The sequence below is a fragment of the Myotis daubentonii genome, chromosome 2 (genome assembly GCF_963259705.1).
Source record: "Myotis daubentonii chromosome 2, mMyoDau2.1, whole genome shotgun sequence".
NCBI classification, from domain to species: Eukaryota; Metazoa; Chordata; class Mammalia; order Chiroptera; family Vespertilionidae; genus Myotis; species Myotis daubentonii.
Window position 1 is genome coordinate 94,205,353 of NC_081841.1, and position 20,058 is coordinate 94,225,410.

A 20,058-nucleotide genomic window follows, 5' to 3' on the forward strand; every position below is an offset into this window, starting at 1 on the left:
GTACCACTAAGAAAAAGTCCTGCCCAGTATAACTGTACGATGCCATTAATCCCAAGATGCATGTCAATGTTAGATATGTAAAATGTGAGAAAAAAATGGAACTGAAGCGTCTCCCACTAGGCTCTCCCGCTCCATTCAGAGCTGCATGGCTGTGGGCTCTTCCACCTGGTTCTCTTACCTGCTGGAGGTGCTAAGGGGGATGAAACGGCACTTTGAAGAACACTGATTACTTAAAAAGCAGAAATTAGTAGCAGAGCAGGCGCAGCCCAAGCTATGGGACCCACGGACAAAGTCCTGGATCCGCCCTCAGAAGACCTTGGTTTGAATCTCAATTCTGAAACTTCCCAATGTTGTCATCTTGAGCATGTTCTATTCTCTCCAAGCCTCAATCTCTTCCTCTGCAAACAAAAATGTGTCCTCCTCCCCCGCATATCCTCACAGAACCATTGCAGCGCTCAGAAGGCAAAATGGTAAGCTGAGTAATGTAGGTGCCTCGTGCATATCAATTGCTAAGAACGCCCTTCCATTTGCTCAGCTGATGCCTGTGACTCCTGAGAACAGAGAGCTGCTAGATGACAGGGTGGGTCATGCAGAGAGTCCTGAGGCTGATGGGACGCCGTGCAGTCTTCATCCATCCGAGGAGGAGAACTGACCCCTAAAGGAGGCCCCCAGCTCTGTTCCAGGGACCCTTCCTAAGGAGGCACCCTGACCTGCCAGTCAGTACTGTCCTGTCCCTGCCCCTTCTCAGGGCCGAAAGGGAATCAAACAATTAGCAGGAAGAAACATCTCCTGCTCAATCCCAGAGAGACTCCAGCTGGGGGGTACCTATCCCTTCAATCCCGGAGGCTGCATCCTGAGTCTTGTCCCAGCCCCTCCTCCAATTGCCCTCCTCACCAGAGGCAGGCCCTCCGGCAATTCACTTTCCTCTGGGAGCCTCCTTTCTCCCCCTGTAGTGCAGAGGTGGAACTCCCCCCACTCCCTCCAGGGGCAAATATAGGGATGAATGTGGACTTAGGGCGCAGGAGCACTGGGGGTAGGAGGGGCACAGGGTGGCTGGGCCTGGGGAGGCGAGAGGCTCACACACAGAGGTCTCCCCTCGCTCGGGGGACAGAGACTCGCGGGCAATGTGGTGAGAAGCGCGGAGTGGGGAGTCCCACCTGGATTCAAAATCCGCCCCTGCAACGCAGGTGTGTGACCGTGGCCAGGTGCCCGGCCTCGCCACGCCTCCATTTCCTCACCTATCCACTGGGACCCACTGTCCTCCCGGGCTCTTTGAAGGACTGAATGAGGTGGAGCCTGGCTCGCCGAGGGGCCACGGCGGCGCCCAGCCACCCGCTCTGACTCGGGCCTCCTGCAGGTGGGGGGGGCCGCCGTCCTGGCCGTGGGCGTCTGGACGCTGGTGGAGAAGAGCGGCTACCTCAGCGTCCTGGCCTCCAGCACCTTCGCCGCCTCCGCCTACATCCTCATCTTCGCGGGCGGCCTTGTCATGGTGACCGGCTGCCTGGGCTTCGGTGCCGTCATCCGGGAGGACAGGAGCTGCCTCTCCACGGTGAGTGCTCACCGGCTGCCCCACGCCCAGCGCTGCGGCTGGAGGAGGGAAACCTGAGGGGGGGCCTCGGGGAGCCCAGCTGTACCCCAACCAGGCTCCTGGACTGGGAACCCCACCAGGGAGAGTGGCCCGGCCTGGAGCCCGAGGCCGCAGGAAGCTGGCGGCTGCACTGCCCTTGGGTTGGCTGTTGCCTTGTCGCCAGGGCCTTAGGGAGAAGGGCAGTCTCCGTCCTGGCACAGCTTCTGTTCCTCCTCCTCCTCCCCATCCTTCTCCTCCTCCTCCATCTCATCTCCCCCTCCCCCTTCCCCTTCTCCTCCTCCTCCCCATCCTTCTCCTCCTCCTCCATCTCATCTCCCCCTCCCCCTCCCCCTTCTCCTCCTCCTCCATCTCATCTCCCCCTTCACCTTCACCTTCTCCTCCTCCTCCATCTCATCTCCCCCTCCCCCTTCCCCTTCTCCTCCTCCTCCCCATCCTTCTCCTCCTCCTCCATCTCATCTCCCCCTCCCCCTTCCCCTTCTCCTCCTCCTCCCCATCCTTCTCCTCCTCCTCCATCTCATCTCCCCCTCCCCCTCCCCCTTCTCCTCCTCCTCCATCTCATCTCCCCCTTCACCTTCACCTTCTCCTCCTCCTCCATCTCATCTCCCCCTTCCTCTTCCCCTTCTCCTCCTCCTCCCCATCCTTCTCCTCCTCCTTCTCCTCCTCTTCCTTCTCCTCCTCATCCTTCTCCTCCTCCTCCTTCTCCTTCTCCTCCTCCTCCATCTCATCTCCCCCTTCACCTTCACCTTCTCCTCCTCCTCCATCTCATCTCCCCCTCCCCCTTCCCCTTCTCCTCCTCCTCCCCATCCTTCTCCTCCTCCTCCATCTCATCTCCCCCTCCCCCTCCCCCTTCTCCTCCTCCTCCATCTCATCTCCCCCTTCACCTTCACCTTCTCCTCCTCCTCCATCTCATCTCCCCCTTCACCTTCACCTTCTCCTCCTCCTCCATCTCATCCCCCCCTTCCTCTTCCCCTTCTCCTCCTCCTCCCCATCCTTCTCCTCCTCCTCCTTCTCCTCCTCTTCCTTCTCCTCCTCATCCTTCTCCTCCTCCTCCTTCTCCTCCTCCTCCTCCTCCGCCTCCTCTTCGTCTCTTCCTCCTCTCCTTCCAGATTTGATCGTGGTGATTTTCAAAGCCATGCAAAACTGAAAAGAATGTCATAGTGAAACTCCACGTCCCATCACTCAGACTCAGCAACACCTCAGAGCCAGTCCTGCTCCACCTGAACCTGGCGCCTCCCCCACCCTGACACCCAGGCATCTGGTCATCTGTGAACATTTCAGGGTGTACTTGGAAAACTTATGGTCCTTTTTTTAGAAAATATGATGACAATACTATTATCACACCTAAAACAATTAGCAATGCCCTGGCCAGTGTGGCTCAGCTGGCTGGGCGTTGTCCATGCAACAATCGGTTCCCAGTTCGATTCCAGGTCAAAGGTGCACGCCTGATCCGGTGCCGCTTCATCCCCGTGGGTGCACGGAGGAGGCTGCAATCAGTATTGCGCTCTCACAGCAATGTTTCTCTCTCTCTCTCCCTCTTCCTTCCTCTCTCTCTAAAAATCAACAAACTATTCTTTAAAAAAAAAGGATTAACAGTTGTTCCTTAATATCATGAAATAACCAAACAGTTTCAAATTTCCCCAATTGACCCATGAACTGTTCTTTTAAAAAAACAAAGTTTGTTTGAATTAGAATCTAAATTAGTCCATGTATTAAAATGGTCCACTTGTCTCCTAGGTCTCTGTTAGTCTCTCAGCTCCCCCATTGATCAACCTCTCTTTTTTCTCCCTTGTGACTTATTTGTTGAAGGAACCAGGTCATATGTGCTATAGTTTCTCCCAGTCTGGCTTTTCCTGTCATGTTATTTAACGCATTCTCCTGGCACTTGACTCTAGAAGCCTGATCGGACTCAGGTTGGATTGTGTGGGCAAGAGCATTTCCTGGGTGGTGGTGTGTGCACCTCAGGCTCCTTGACAGGCTTTCTCCGGGGAAGCTGGCTCTCCTCACCTGGCTCAGGGTGTCCAGAGAGAGGCCGGGGCGACCACAGGGAGCAGAAGCCAGAGGTCAATTCAGGACCTGCCAGACCAACCCTCTGACTCCTGTGCACCTGCTGCCAAGACAGCCCCCCCCCCCCCCGCCCCAATCTCCTCCTAAGGCCAAGGCCAGTGTGGGCAGGGGAGGCTACCGAACATCAGCAAGGAAGGGCAGGGCCAGCGCCAATCCAGGTCTCCACGAGGAATCAGGCCGAGCCTGGAAGGAGTCCGACAGCGGGAAGAACCCCTGAAGGTTGTGCCCTCTCTACCCTTCCTCCTCGTGCCCACAGTCTCGTGCAAGAGCTCCCCCCTCGGCAAGCCCGCGGCTCTGTCACTGACAGCGCTCTGCTCTCTGCCTGTGACCGCGGCCTCCTCTTCTTCACTCCCTTCTCACATGACCGTTTGCAGGACCTGTCCACCACCTAGGCCCGTGGTCGGCTAGCTGCGGCTCGCGAGCCACATGTGGCTCTTTGGCCCCTTGAGTGTGGCTCTTCCTAAGCCTTAGGAGTACCCTAATTAGGTTAATAACAATGTACCTACCTATATAGTTTAAGTTTAAAAAATGTGGCTCTCAAAAGAAATTTCAGTCATTGTACTGTTGATATTTGGCTTCGTTGACTAATGAGTTTGCCGACCACTGAGGGCTGAGCCAGTAAGAAAGCAAGAGTCTCTCCAGTCGCAGCCTGACAGGCATGCGGTCTGAGGCCTGTGTTGGGGGCCTAGGCCTGTGCCCAGGGCTGTGCAGGGAAGAATGAGACTTAAGGAGGGGCAGGGCCTCGGGCTGGCCTACAGACTGGTGCGCACCTCTCAGCCTCAGAGAGTCAGCAACGGAGGCCTTGGCAGGGCTGGGGACACAGGGACTGCTGGCCGGGGATACCTTCCTTCTCAGAGCCACTTCACCGCTGCCTGCGTTCACCTCCATCTCACCCAGAACTGAAGATTCTCTGGTCCAACATCACTAAGCAAACACATCAGAGAGGCACCAGCTCACAAGTGAGGTCCGGAAAAGTGGGTGTAGGCACACACGAGTGCACACACACATGCACACACGTGCACACAGCCCAGCCCAGCAGTGTGGGGACATTGCTAGCACACCGGAAACTCCGAGCCCAGAGTCCTCTTCCCTTGCCCCCCACCGACAGACCCAAAGACAGAACTGGCCCAAGGACAGGACACGGGTGAAGCAGGGGACCCTGAGGAATCCATGGCCTGGCCCCTCAGCCCCTGAATTATCAATCACTTTATTGTTTAAAGCAAGAAGGTGGTCGTAAGACCTTCCTTGGGCTAACACAGCAGGACTTTTAAAACTCAAGCTCCCATGTAGAAGCGAGTGGTGTGGTTACGGCAGCTTAAAAGTATTCTGTGCTTCCTGGAGGTGCCTTCTGGTCTCATTGCATCTTTCTTCAATGTGTGTCTTAACTTTCTTTTTAAATCTTTAATCAGCTAAAGGCTGGAGGGAACTCCAGAGGAGAAGTACCATGAGTCTAGCTCTGTGAACTTGATCCAAAGTGATCATCATCCCATGCGCCAAAAGGTTGCAAGTTCGATTCCTGGCCAGGGTACATGCCTAGGTTTCAGGTTTGATCCCCAGTCAGGGCACATACGGAAGGCAACCAATCAATATTCTCTCTCACATCGATGTCTCTCTCTCTCTCTCTCAAATCAGTAAGTATATCCTCGGTGAGGGTTCTTTAAAAAGTGGTCCCCCAAGAGAAGAGGGAAAGATGAAAGATGAGGCATATGTTGAGGTGCGTCCAACTTCAGCCTGAAGGAGTGAGGGGCCTGGCATCAAAAGTTCCCAAGGACCCCCCAGAGAAGGCGTCCAGTTCACACAGGCGCACCTCTGTCCTGCCCAGGCCCATCCTCCCGGCACATCTGCAGCCCCTCCAAGTCACTTTCCCAAGGACATGCAACCCTGGCTGGTGCTTAAATGATGATCATTCGACGTCGGAAACCTGCAAAGGACAGAGGGAATGCGGTTTAAATTATTCACACCAGCTCTTCTTTTTTAGGGAAGGCTGCATGAGAAAGCGGATAGGTCGGGCGGCTACGCCTAAGGCCGATGACCAGGACAGATGCCGCCCTGATCAAAAGAAAGGGATATTTTTAGGGTTTTGAATATGGGCTCCGAAAACTGTTGTATCTGAAGCCAGATGAAGATCATGATCGACGACCCAGGCTAACCTGGGTCTCTGTCAGGGGCTCTTTTATATTTATGGGACGGATTAGGAAGTAAGAAGTTCTAGAACCAATTTCTGAAAATGAGGGGACCGCAAATTGCAATACTTCCATCCAATACGTGCAGACTTAGTTCAAGGCAGTAAGGTCCTGACTCAAGGACTAGGGCTCTGGGACCGCAGGGCAGTCATGCCACCCCGGCCCCCTCGCATCCCCGTCTTTATGTGGGTGAGGGGTGAGGATGAGGAGGAAGGACTTTAGGTCCTAGGAGACGAATCGCCACATTATGTAAAGATCATAAAATGTGGCTATAATTACATTTATGTCTCCAGCACAATGACCAAGCCTCTTTGAGAAGAAATAGCTATTTGTAGGCTTTTACTCCCTGGGTCCTCACAGCTCCTTAGCCAGAGACAGAAAGAGACTTGCCTAAGCTCGTGGCCTGGGGCTGGCGGAGCCAGCGGACACCCAAGGCCCACTCCAAGGCTTTCTGCTGCCCCAGGCTGCCCCCCCACCCCCCCGCCTCCCACACGGGGAACGGGATTCACCTTCCTCATGACTCAGGACCCATCGTCTGCCTTTCAGCTGAACACTGCAGCACTGAGGTGAGAGTTGGAGGTCAGTGCCCTGGCTGCCTGCCGCCACATTCGCTCAGAAGGGGCGGGCAAGCCTCCGGGTGCTGGCAGTGAGGCAGAGATCAGCTCTGCTACCCGCCGCGGAGTGTTTGCACCTAGTGGGGCCAAGTTCAGCTCAATGTATGTGTGGGTATCACCCACAGGGGCTGGCTGTCTCCCCACCCCCAACTGGGGCCCTGAGCAAGTCTCAGAGCAGGGCTGAGCCAGGAGGGACAGAGAGCGTGTGTGTCTGTGTCTGTGTTGCAGGAAGGCAGGGGATGGTGGGCTTACATCTCCAATCCTGGAGTTTGTTTTTCTGTCCTTCAGCCTTTCCATCCTCCAGCTTCCTTTCCTTGGCAGATTCTGGGTTCAACCGTGTAACTGGAAAGAGACAAGCTCCAGTCCCTGTCGCCTAACGAGGCACAGTGATCGGTACTCTCATCAGGGAGCCTCTTGAGAGAGGGGAGCCTCAGAATAGCCGATCCAAACAGCGGGTGGGCCTTCAGCCAGCTACTGGGAAGCCCACGGGTCCCTGCAGATGTCTTTCCTTCCCAGTGACATTTCATCCTGTTGGTGTTAAAACGAACCTTATTGATCCTTATTGCACACACCTACCCGCCCCCCCCCTACCCCCCAAGGATGGCCTGGCCGTGGCTGGCAGGAGGAAATGGGTCTGGGTGGGAACCCTCCCGAGACCCACGTAGGTGCTCGGAGGTAGCTGAGGGCGGGCGGTATTACTGCTCTACCCCCACGGGCCGATGGGAGAAAAGGGCATGTGGAGGCAAGTCATTCATGTAAAGACCCGCTGCCTGCCCGCTGTGGTGCTCCCCACCAGGGCGCCGGCGCCGGCTGCACTCCCTGCCGAGAGCCGGGGGCAGCGGGGAGGGCAGGACCCACTCAGAGCTGCACGTCCCCGACGTGGGACCAGGACAGGAGTGGTAGCTGGACAGCTGTCTGGACGGCTCCTCTCGTGCCAGGTCCTGGCACCGACGCTGGGAAGCTGTGCCTCCATCTGATGCTCAGTGCCCTGCCCCATCAAACCATACGTCACACTCTCTTAGGGGAGCTTGGGATCAATTGGAAAATGAGACGTGGGAGACACAGAGATGGTGGCCAGAGGTCATCCTCATTACTAATGCAGCTCTACCTCTGCAGCAGAAGCCTCAGCAGCCCTTCGGCTCTGGGTGATAAAGGACAGGCCTCGGCACCTCCCTGAGAACCGCCTCCCTGAGCTCAGTGCAGGGCGTGAGCAGAGAATACGGCATCCTGAGGACAGGCTGGCCCCGAGGAGGGCAGGAGGCCTCCTGCCAAACAGATAAGAGGAGCAGCGAGCAAGGAAGGGGAGAGGCAGGAGTGTCCCTCCAGGCGTCCCTGTTGGGAAGCAGGAGGCCGGTGAGGGGAGGCTTGGTCCTGACACTGCGCAGACAGATGGAGCAGCAGCACAAGACATTCTTCCCACCTAAGCCCCACATTTTACGCAGAAGGCCCAGAGAGGGTAAGTGATTCGCCCAGGGTCACACAGCATCTTCAGAGAGGAAAGCTGGGCCCAGACTCCCAGGCCATGGTGCCCCGTGTGACATCACTCTTTTCTCTGACCAGCACCATTCTGGGTTCAAGATCCACCTTTCTCAGGCTGCAGGAAATGTACTTTATCATTGCCCACCCATAGCAGCAAATTTTCTATACCCAGCAGTTTTTACAGCTGGTTAATTTCCACCACCTCCTCCTCTTCAATTTTTGGCAACTCATACCCCATGTTACATTGATGAGGCTGCCTAGTTCATCGACCTCCACAAGCATTTCCAGAATTTTCTGCTCTGCTGGGCACAGGAGGGACTAAACCAGTTCTTGGCTTGGAGTGCAGAGAGGAAGATGAAATGCCTGTATCAAAAGACAAAGGACCGTGTGGAGGTTAAATTCCTGTTTGAACTTGGTCAGAGCTCGGACCTCTCTGAGCCCTAGGACTTCTCCTAACCTCAGGCGGGGCAGGAATTTCCCCTGCCAGCCTTCCCTTTCCTCCTATGACCAACCTATTACCAGCACCACGCCCATCCTGGTGTCCCTGCTACCTACCCTGTCCTGTGTCCTACCCTGGCCCATGCTCATCCCTTCTGATCCAGGCATGTGCACAGGTGCCTGCAGGCCGCACCACGACTCTCCACAGGCCAGCAGGAACCTCTAGGCCAGTGGTTCTCAACCTGTGGGTCGCAACCCCTTTGGCGGTCGAACAACCCTTTCACAGGGGTCGCCTAAGACCATCCTGCATATCAGATATTTACATTACGATTCATAACAGTAGCAACATTACAGTTATGAAGTAGCAACGAAAATAATTTTATGGTTGGGTCACAACATGAGGAACTGTATTTAAAGGGCCAGAAGGTTGAGAACCACTGCTCTAGGCCCTTCCAGGGGGCTCGTAGGAGACAGCAATCACTCACTCCCCCCATGCCCACACCCACTGGGCAGCAGCATCCTCCGAGCCCCTGGGCTGTGCGCCCCCTGGGGGGTCTGGTGACCCTCCCTCAGCCACCTGGCCAGGCCCTGCTGTCCACCCTGGAACCTGCTCTCTCAGCCCAGTCAGTCTGGACTCCTAGCAGTCCCGGCGTGATAGCCAGTGGACACCTGTCTCTGGCTTACAGTTCTGACACTGTGTTCTCTCCCGAACCCTCACAGTGTGATCTTTGCACCCCAACCCTTTGGCTGGGACTCTGGACCGCCTCGGATGCATTCTCTTGATGTCTCTTGAATAGTTCCTGCCTCTCTGTGGCTGGTTTGCTCCTCCCCTGCCCTCTTCCAATGGCCCCACTCAGTCAACCAGCCTTCCTTGCCCAGCCTGGTCCTCTGCTCTGCACCCAACCTTTCAGGCCAGAACTGGATATTAGCATCAGCCATTAGCCAGAGCACTCCCTAAAGCAGTGATGGCAAACCTATGACACGCGGGTCAGAGGTGACACGCGAACTCATTTTTTTGGTTGATTTTTCTTTGTTAAATGGCATTTAAATATATAAAATAAATATCAAAAATATAAGTCTTTGTTTTACTATGGTTGCAAATATCAAAAAATTTCTATATGTGACACGGCACCAGAGTTAAATTAGGGTTTTTCAAAATGCTGACATGCCGAGCTCAAAAGGTTCGCCATCCCTGCCCTAACATCTTCCCATAGAACAGCCCCAGGAGGGGTGGCTGAACCCCAGCTATGAGCCCTGGGCTGGGGCTGGAGGAGGTGGAGGTCACCTTCATCCTTCCAACAGTGACATCTTGCTGCAGGAATGGCTTGAGGCTCCCAAATCCACATCCTCTCTTTTCTGCACAAACAGGTCAGGCAGCTGCACCTCTGAGCCCTGGCTGCCTCCAGCCCGTAGTTAATTGCCAGAAAATAATGAGCCCTGAGGTCATTGCAGCTTAAACAGCTGGCCCCAGCTCTTCCTGTTTGGCCTGGGTGGCTTTGAGCTCCCTGCCCGCCCTCGCCTGCCTGCCGCTGTAATCCTCTCACACACAGTCAAGCGGGGAGCCTCCAGCTGTGCTCTCCCCGCCGCTGACTTTGGCGGCCTCTCCATTCTCCTCTCTTCCTGTTGCCTCGCTGCCCTGAGACCACGCTGTGCCTCTCCCCCCACCCGCCTGGACACCCTGCCTCGGTTTTCTGACGGTGGCTGGGTGCCCGTCTCTAACCGTGCGGAATAGTGAGACAGAGGAGGAACGCCTAGCGAGGCTCCCTTCTTTGTGGCAGAATCAGTCCAATGGGGAAATTCCAAAGTCCAGTTGTATAAAGGTCTTGAAACTTACCTGAAGGTGGTGCCAGCTGGTGCCGAGCTGCCCTGTGTCACAGGCCCAGTGACAGAACCACACCTGGGCTTGGCCTGTCCCATGCGGCGGATGGAGGTCCCTCGTCCCTCATCCCTCTGAAGACTCATCCGGTAATGTCACTGCGAGAAACATCCCCGCAGGCTTCCGGCAGACCCTCTCCTTCAGGAACGCCGGTTTGGTTGAGTGCTGTGCCTGCCCCAGCTTCTTTCTGGATCTAGATTTTGTTTTAGGAAATATCCAACTTCCAATTCAAACTGTTCCATTACAGAATTAAAGGAAAACCCCTTTTGGTAAATGGTAGAGGAGGGAGATGACTGTGTCCCACTCTATGCTCACCAAACCGGTTCCTCCCATGTTTGGGGCCCAGTTTGGCATCCTTTCAAGTGGCATCATTCTTATCGAGGGCTCTGGGGGCAGAAGCTACAAGAGCTTCCCTTGGAATTCTCGTCCTGCTTTCTGTCCGGCCAAGATTCAGGCGGCCACTTCTGGAAGGACGGAGGAAGCCCTGAGAGCAGGGGCAGGCCCGGCACAGGGGGAGCTGGGGGGAGGGGTAGGCTCACACCCATGCACGGGGCCTGCGAAGACAGAACAAGATACGGGTCAGTGTCCATAGTCCCCAGAGCGGACCAGCGTGAGGCCCGCCAGTCAGATCGGTTCATGGGTATCAGCAGTGAGGTCACAGCCAGGAGCTTCCAGCTCAGGGAGGGCTTTGGGGGCCTAGCGGGAGCTGAGGTTGGTGGCTAACGGCTGCGGAGCACAGATGCGGCCGGGGCAGCGACCCAGGTAGGCGGCAGGGAGAGAGCAGAGGCCGGGCTGTGCTCAGGCTCTGTGCGCACACGGGAGCATTGTCCAGCGTGTGCAGGTAGTAACTAGACTCCGAGAGAAGTGAGGCTGGACCGAGTAAGGCAAAGGGCAGAGGGGCAGGCACAGGCTCGACATCTCTTCCTCCCACACCACAGAGGCACAGGGGTGCACCGGGAGCCGGGGGTGACTGGCAGCCACTGCACGGAGGCTCCGGTGGCAGATTGGAGCTGACCTCTGAGTACTGAATACTGTACCAAGTCCTGAGGCAGGGGAGGGGAGTGGGGATGAATGTGGAGCCAGCACGGAGGTGCAGCCGTGTTCGAAAGGAACTATGGGTCAGGCACATCCCCAAGGCCCTGGAGTGCATGCATTAGCGGGGACACCCTCCTGGTGGGTGTCAGTGCAGCCACACACTGTCCAGTGGGCCGGGCAGCTCCCAGGAGGGCAACCATCTGGCCTGGGCGACCATGCCTGCCGCTGGCTGACAAGTGCGGCTCACCTCAGGCTGTCGCTATGAGCTCTGGAGCAAGAAGCAGGCCAGATCATCTTAAAGCGTAACTCGCCTCCCACTGGGTCCTCCTAGGGGTAAGCAGGACAGGATGGACCACCCACTGGCTCAGCCCCACAGGCAGGGCCCTGCGTATGGCCCTGGAGGTTGCACCTTGTACAAGGAACCAGGGAAGGCTGAAGTCAGTCGCCCAGCTCACTGAGCCACGTTTTTCTCATTGCAGCACATTTTTCTAATTCACACCAAGGTGTCAGAGGTCACCCGTCCAGAGCCAGCAAGTGGCAGAGCCTGGACTCACCACCATCCTCCAGTTTCCAGGCCCTGTGTTAGGCACCCAGGCTGCTTAGCAGAGAGGACCCAGCCACAGACCTCTCTCAGCCTCCTGCTCACATGGACAGCGTTCAGTGCCTCCCAAGGACCCAGGCACACACAGCCCCCTTCTTCCAAAGCCTTCCCCGTAGCGGGAAGAATCCATGGGCCCAGGGCACATGCCCACTTAGAACTTGCCTCTGCCCTCCCCACTCGAGACCTCATCTGGGGGCCAGGAGCTTGGGATCCTGTGCAATCAGCCTGAGCCTCCATCCAGAGCCTGCACGGGGCGCCAAGGCGGGTGCCCCCACCCTCCTCCACACCCACCTCCTCCACACCCTCACCCAGTGGGGACTCGGCCTAGGCCTGGGCCAAGGGAAGGATGGGCAGAGCTGGGACATGCAGGCCCGGGCCATTCCTGGTGCAGCATAGAGCAGGGCAGGAAGGGAGGACCCAGGACAGTGACAGGCAGGCCTGGCACCAGTACTGAGACTGTAGGTTTCCTTGCTCACTCGGTGCTGGGAGACGATGAGCTCAATCCAATGGCTGAGGGAGAAGCAGCAGATTCACTTAACTTGAAAGGAAGCCTGCTCGTGGGTCAAAGTTCTTCATCCGTGAAATGTGCTCTCCCCTGTGTTGCTTCAGTCCTGCCCTTGCCAAGCCCCCTGCTGGGCTCTGGGAGCCAGTGGGCAAGGCCTACAGGCCCATGGGCTGAAATTGCCTCTGACATGGCCAGACAGCCCCTGCCCTCCTGCTATCTCACCCTGTCAACTCTCGGGAGCCCGTGCCAGCTGTCTCCTTGCCCTCAGACCCTCCTGCCCACTTTCTTGCCACACCTGATGACCCCCGGCATCTCAGAGCTCACCCACAGGTGGGCAGTGCCTGAAGGGAGGAAGAGCTCCACCAACCAGTGCCCGGGAGTAGGGGCTGTGCTTGCCTAGAAGGGTCCAATTTCAGGCAACAGCACCCTGTCTTCTTCCTCCTCTCCCCCCACGTCTTTCCTTCTTCCCTACCTGTACCTGCACCATCTCCCTCACCCTGTCCCCTCGCAGTCACATGGGCCTGACATGCATTTCTGACCTGTTGGCTCCTCCAAGAACGTACCGGGATCCAGCAGTGTCCCGAGCCTTCCTGGTGGTAAAAGCAGGTGGGGAGGGGGGCAGGATGAGGCCCGTCACGGCCCAGAGCACAGCCAGGAACCCAGCCAGCAGCATCAGCAGGGCTGTGAAGCGTGCAGAGCAGCGAGCCGGAGCAGTCAGGCAGTGGTGAGGGGAATTTAGAACCGCTGCAATGCCCTTCCCAGGCCCCTGCCTGTGCTTTTCCAGAGCCTTGGTTGCTGCAGCCCCTACACTCCAGCCATGTCCCTGAACTCAAACACCCCATGCTTCTACTCTCCCCTCTGCCTGGCATGCACTTCTCTCCTTCTTCACCTGGCAAATGCTCACTCATCCTTAGAGGTGCCACTCAGGTGTCACCTCCTCCAGGAAGCCTTCTCTGACTGCTCTCCCATAGTTTCCAGGGCTTGCCCCATAACAGCATTTAAAACACATCATTATGATCACTTACTGTCTATCCCCCTACACCAATAAGTTTGAAGGCAATAACCATCTTACTGATGAGGCCTGGCATATAGTAGGCATTTAGTAAGTATTGGATGTGTGGGTGGATTAACAAGCTGCCAGCAGACCAGTGAGTGAAGAGGTGAGTGGAGAAGTCCGTGCCAGCAGCCAGCAGCCAGCAGCCAGCAGCCAGCAGCCAGCAGCCAGCAGCCAGAGGTGGGGATGCCCAGAGCTGCTGGGAAGAGAGGAAGATGCTCTGGGGGTGGGGTCCCTGGCAGGTGCCCCACCTCCCTCACTACTTTAGGAAAGCATTTTCATAGTGGCCCTGAAGTACCATCCGCTCCCCAGCCCGATCCCAGGGTGACCAACCGTCTTCTCCTCTTGCCCCTAGTATTTCTGCCTGTTGCTGGTGATCTTCCTCGTGGAGCTGGTGGCGGGGGTCCTGGCCCATGTGTACTACCAGAGGGTGAGTGGAAGGTCTTCCTTCTGCGTTGCCCATAGCGCCCCAGGAGGCCACGCGAGGGGGAGGGTGCAGGGTGCCGGGGAAGCGAGGCACCGGCGCACGGGGTGGTCCTGTCTCCCAGGCCCCAACACTCCTCGGCACATCTGGGTCCTGCTCCTCGCCCGGGTCCAGTAACCCTCCCCTCCACCTGTGGATGCGGATGTCTTCATGGGAGCCAGGAGGCGACGCTTCCCTGGGGGCGGCTGGCTGCTCTCCCCTCCTAAGGGGAAGTCACACATCCAAGGGGAAAGCAAGGCCTGGCCCAGGGCCACATGCCAGACTATGAAGACAGCACGGGCCTTGTCTGCCTGCGGGGACAAGGAGGACGGGCCGGTCGGGTCCTCTCCCACCGCGTGCCCTCTGAAGCAGGCTTCAAGGTCACGACCAGACTGATATTCGGCTGGGAGGGACAGTGACCATTCTGGTTGTTTCAAGCCAGCACCTGGAGGAGCACTGGGTGCCCACGGCATCTCATGACCAAAATGAAATTCAACAGGTATTTAAAAGCAGCCCTGAGCCTGGAGCTGTCTCCTCCCGCACCTGCCTCTCAGCTCCTCCCACCACACGCTTATGTTAGGGCCCCAGCTTTTGCAACATCGCCTCATAACTCTGTCTGCTGTGCGCGGAGGGTCCCTTCCACTGTGTGGGAACCACCGCACTGCACCATTGGAAGAACAGTGGTGCAGAGTAGCTGGTGGTTAGGCGCAGGCCTGGGGACCGGGGTGGGGCGCTCTGCTGACCCACCTCCACTCCACCCTCCAGCTGAGCAATGAACTGAAGCAGCACATGACCCGGACGCTGTCTGAGAACTATGGGCAGCCTGGAGCCATGGAGATCACCACCTCCGTCGACCGTCTGCAGCAGGAGGTAAGCCCTGGACAGGGTGGGGTCCTCTCTGTCCCTTCCGTCTGTGTGCCCCAGGCAAGTTCCTTACCTCTGTCAACTCCTACTGGACGACAGGCAATGATAAGCTTTGGTAAACCCATGTTTGAGCCCAGTGCCGAGCGTCACTCCCGGCACATAGTAGGTGCCTAACAAACACTTACGTAGACTAAATGCACCTCCCGCCCCACCCGCACCTCTGACACCAGAGACCACCTCAAATAGCCATGTTCATGGCCCACGTAGGGACTCTAAGTCTCAATCCCCAAACCGGAAGGGCGAGAAATAACCAATCTCCTGTTTTTTAATCACCCTGATCTGGGCGGGCACATTCCTGCCCTGGGAGGTGCAGCAGATGCAGGGCCCAGGTCGGCTCACACCAGCCCCTCTGGTCACTGCTGAGCTGCCTGCTCCTTGGCCTCTGGGACACCTTTTGTGTCCCTGCAGGACTCAGGGCTCTGAGGCCTCAAAGCCTGAATGGGGGCCTGGAACCTGTGGCAGGACTGGGTCCCTGGCCCTGGGTTCTGCCTCCCTGCGGGCCCAGAAAACTACCTCTGGTGGGTGTGGCCCCACCTGCCTCTACCTCCCTGCCCATCTTCTCACACACTCCCTGCCCCCAGGGCACCAGCATAATCTCCTTGAAGATCTTGATGATGTTTAAGGCAGCAAACAGGTGGCCTGCAGACAAATTTTGCCTGAAATGAGACCAGCCCCCACTCCAAACAGGGGAAGGGAGGAATCCCAGGGAGAAGAAGGGGCTGGTTGCTATTTGAATAATGGCCCTGCTCCCTGGAACCGAACTGCTGGAGGAGCCTGTGCGTCTCCTCACCGCCAGGTTCTGCCTCTCTCTGCAGTTCAAGTGCTGCGGAAGCAACAGCTCTGCCGACTGGCAGCACAGCGCCTACATCCTGTCCCAGGAGGCCGAGGGCCGCCGGGTGCCGGACAGCTGCTGCAAGACGGTGGTAGCGCGCTGCGGCCAGAGGGCCCACCCCTCCAACATCTACAAGGTGGAGGTGAGCACCTTTCTCCAGCTGGGGCCTGCAGAGGGCCCAGCTGGCCATCCAGGGGCCCCCAAAAGGCAAGCTCAGGGCAGACAGGTGGGGGGAGCAGGGCCCACTTATTTATTGGCCAGAAAGCAGCAGTGCTGGGCCTTCAAAGGGCCGCACAAAGCAGGGGACGCACACCTGCTACTGAGAGATTCCGGGACATCATGGCCTACCCTGGGTCACCCAAAAGCCTGTGGGCAATTGGAAAGCTGGACCAGGCCCTTTCAGTCTCCGGCCTTCCCTCAGCCAGTCGGATGCAGCACCCGGCCTGCCCTTCCCTCCCATCCTCGCCCACTTCTGGGTCAAGGTGAGTGTGACCTGCTGTTCCCTTACAGGGAGGCTGCATCACCAAACTGGAACAGTTCCTGGCCAACCACCTGCTGCTCATGGGAGCAGTGGGCATCGGGGTGGCCTGCCTGCAGGTGAGTGAGGGGAGGGGCCATAGAAGAGCTCTGAACGCCCCTCCCTCGGGCTGTGATCTCAGACCACTGACCCTTTGCACGCGCACACTCTGCCCTGCCCGCCTCTCCCCTTCCCTTTGCAGCCAAAGTTGAGTCACACGGTCACTCTCTTCCCCAGAGACAGGAAGGAAAATGCCTGGGGCCGGGGGGCCCACTTGAACTTGTAAGGAACAGAGACCTGAGAGGAGTGTGAGTGTGGGCTCAGGTATGTGCATGCACCCGTGTGTGCATGTGCAGGTGTGTGCGCAGCCTGCTGTGTCTGCGGGCCCTGGGTGTGTCCGCATGCATCATGGTGGGGGTTGGATGCATGTATATGTGTCTAGGTGTGCTTGTGCACGTGTGTGTATGTGTGTGTGTGTGTGCATGACATGCTCTCATTCCTCTGTTATGCGCGTGTGCACACCTGTGGATATGTGCTCCCTGTGTACACCCAGCTCTCTGCTCCGAGCATGAGCCATGCTCTTTGCTCTGGGTCACTACTCCACCCTCCCCCAGCTGCCATCCAGGGAGTTAGTGTTGCTCCCATGAGTCATTCTAGTCACAGGTCAAGATCAGAGGAGTCAGGAATGGCACCCGCAGGGGCAAGGACAGGCTCAGCGAGCAAGGGCCCTGCGTGCCCTCCTCACCTGACACTCCTGCTTCAGCCCAGCCGGTTCTGGAGGGAGCTCAGTCCTGTCCCACCTTCCTGTGCCTGGTCTATAAGCACTGTCCAGGGGAGAGGGGAGAGGGGAGAGCAGCGGCTGCCTGTCAGAGGACCTGGGTCCAATCCTGCCGCTGCTTCTGTGCGACCTTGAGCAGTTACTTCCTGGTGCCCCAATGTCATCCTCAAACTATGGATTGTTTCCCCAACTGCGTGAGGGCCAGATAAGAACAAGGTGATATGTGGACGGCAGCAGCACCTGGCACAGGCGAGGGCCTCCATAAGTGGAAACTCTGTGGACTTCAGAGTGACTCAGATACTTTCTCTTATCTGATCCCCACAACCTGAGAGCCAGGCCAGGCGAGTAACAGTGTCCTCCCCATTTTACAGACCAGAAAGCTGAGACCCAGGGAGGGGACTTACCGAGGGTCTCGTCCTGAACAGCCACCCAGGTCTCCGTGGTCCTTCGCTTTCCCAAACTCCCTCCCAACACAGTTCCATGGAAAGAGAAGCAGGATGGGTGTGAGGCTAGGGAGCCTCTGTGTGGGTTCCTCCCCGGTCACGGCTGCTGGCCCACGTCAGCCTGAGTGCCGGAGGGTCCAGCTGCAGCCTCACCTGCTGGGCCTGGCCCTCTGGAGGGAGACCGGACAACCGAGGGCTGGTTATTCGTCTCTGAGCCCTGGCTCCTCATTTGTGATGTGGGGCTAATTATAGCTGGTTCGTGACCAGTGAGGATCAGCAGTCTATATGTAACCACATGGCTCACTGCCGAGCAGGTAGCAGGTGCTCAGGACACGGTCCCCATCATTACTTTTATCATTTACATGTGGCACATTATTTCTCCCAGAAGCTCTGATTGTTCCCTGGACAGACCAGCTGCCCCTTCACCTCCACTCAGGAGCAGGCCCAGGGAGCCCCAGGGGGCAGTCACCTGGCCCCTCATGTACTTCCCAGGGCAGGCCTGTGCCCACATACTGAACCCCGGGGGAGTTGCCATGGGGTCTGGGGAAAAGGCTGCTCTGCACTCAGCCCCTGAATCAGCTGTGGTTTCTGGAAACCTGCTGTTTGCCTCAGGTATCGAGGGGACCTGCTCTGCATGGACGCTGGCCAGGCCGGGGCCACACTCTGTGCCCATTTCTTTCTGGTCTCTCTGGCCTGAGAGCCTGGAGAAGCTGAGACTGGGCAGTGAAGCCATGGGCAGGGAGGGACTGCCAGTGCCCAGAGCCTAAGGGCAAGGTGGCCAAGTGCACCTGCAGGAGTGATGCCCAGGAGGCCAGGTGGCAGGGTGCCTGCAGGCCCACAGGTGCCTCCTGCCCCCTCCACCCCCACCATGAAAGTCTTGGTCCAGCTCACTGTGGAACTACTCCTAGAGTCCCCCAGAGAGAGCTTCTCCGGGACACCTCCATGGACCCCAAGCCCTTGGGCAGTCTCTCCCCTCCATTCCTCTGAGGCTGGCCCTGCAGCAGCCAAGCCTGGGTTACAGCTCCCTCTGCTGGCCAGTGCTGGAACTAAGCTCCCCAAGTCCAGGTCAGCTGCTGGCCTTGAAGGAGGGCTCGCACCAGGCCTGTTCCCAGGTTCACAGTCATCCTCCCACCGGAGCCGGCACCAGGCCCCTTCCCACTCACGCCCAGCCTGGCACTTGGGAGACCCTCAAGGCTCAGGATAGACAAGGCCAAGATGGTGTCATATGCTTCCCTGGTTGGGACTGGAGGAAACCTAGCTTGAAGTCAGAGGTTTTCCTATTGATAGAGGAGGATTTGAGGCTCAGAGAGGGATGTGGCTGTACCCAAGGCCACACGGCTCCAAATGGAAGTTAGCCCACTCCTACTCCCAGCCCCACATTCCCACACGACAAGATAGGAACATGCTGCAGAGCCCAGAAAACTCGCAAGACAGTGAGATTGGACTCTGCAGGTCATTAAGGGGAACCGAGTGGCTTCCTGGGACCTCCTGGTCCTTCCCTGATGCTCTTGGTGACCGCCAGGTGCTGGGTCAGAAACCTCGAAAGAAGCTGAAAGCATTCGGCTTCTCTGTTAAAAGCCCACGTGTGCCATGTGCTATATCCAGGCGGGCTGTTAGAAGGGGGTGCCATCTCCCACACAGGCTGGGCCCAGCAGCCTGTCATCTGCCATCTCCCGCTCCCGTGGTCAACTTGTGTGTTTTCTCTGCTCACCCTGGTCTGCCTCTGAGTGTCTGTGCTGATCTCTGCATGTCCTCTGCCAGGAAGGAGACACAGCTCTCTCAGGGATCTGAACGCTCAGTCCATTACTCTTCTGCATGAGTCAGGGCAGGGTGTGTGTGTGTGTGTGTGCATGCATTGGCGAGATTCTGGCCCGCGCACTCCATCCTCACTGTGCCTTCCCTGGGAGGCACCCTGGGAACACACATCTCATTCAAGAGTGAGCATGCTGGGAGCCCAGCCCTCCCGTCTCCCCCGGCATGAGGTGTAGGAGAGGTAGCCACAAGTCCCTGCTGGTCCACCTGCTCCCTCCGGCTCCCCCCTTAGCAAGGATGAGAAAGACTCAGATAACCACAGGACAAGGCATGCTGCGTGACACCGGGTGGCATGGCTGTGACAACCATCTGCTAACAGCCGGTGGGAGACAAAATAACCTCTTACGCCGCCTTTCAGCTGTGGCTCCGAGTACTTGGTGGATTAGCTCTGCTCTGGCACCGAGTCTGGAGCTGAGGGCTGTGTTCACAGGGTCCCACCAGCCTCCCACGTCGGGGTGGAGAGGAGGGAGGAAGGGGAAGAAGAGGGGCATCCTTCACTACCTCCTACGCCAGCCTCGCAAAGAGAGACCGAGCGCCTACCAGCCCGTAGGAGTCCTCACCTGCCTGTCCTCCCGTTGGCAGCAGCTGTTGGAAAGTTTGGGGAAGATGGGGCCTTGCTCCTATATGTGGGGAAGTGCACCTTGGCCCGTGTCCACAGGGTGGCCATGGGGCTGCCCTAGGGCCCCTCTCCCACCGGCGGAGTCAGGATCCAAGGGCCTCATGGTCAGGAGCATGATCACAGTCATGGCCTCCCTGGTCCAAATATCCTCGCCTTGTCCCTGCGTCTCCTTGGGTGGGAGGGAGGAGAGGAGGGGTAGAGAGGAAGAAGGAGGCAAGGGAAGGCGGGGGAAT

At 57.6% G+C, this 20,058-nt stretch overlaps 1 protein-coding gene across 2 annotated transcripts in view; it reads left to right on the forward strand.

Moving 5' to 3' along the window:
- The window catches only part of TSPAN11 (tetraspanin 11), a 52,378-nt gene that overhangs the window by 30,289 nt on the left and 2,031 nt on the right, over positions 1 to 20,058 (forward strand). Inside the window, exons 3-8 of one of the 2 annotated variants that reach the window (XM_059683854.1) lie at positions 1,358 to 1,549; positions 13,793 to 13,867; positions 14,666 to 14,770; positions 15,640 to 15,798; positions 16,167 to 16,253; positions 16,411 to 16,497. In XM_059683854.1, the coding sequence (XP_059539837.1) occupies positions 1,358 to 1,549; positions 13,793 to 13,867; positions 14,666 to 14,770; positions 15,640 to 15,798; positions 16,167 to 16,253; positions 16,411 to 16,485 (693 nt within the window). In that variant the 3' untranslated portion in view covers positions 16,486 to 16,497. The remainder of the gene's footprint in view (positions 1 to 1,357; positions 1,550 to 13,792; positions 13,868 to 14,665; positions 14,771 to 15,639; positions 15,799 to 16,166; positions 16,254 to 16,410; positions 16,498 to 20,058) is intronic. The other variant, XM_059683855.1, reaches the window with a different exon arrangement.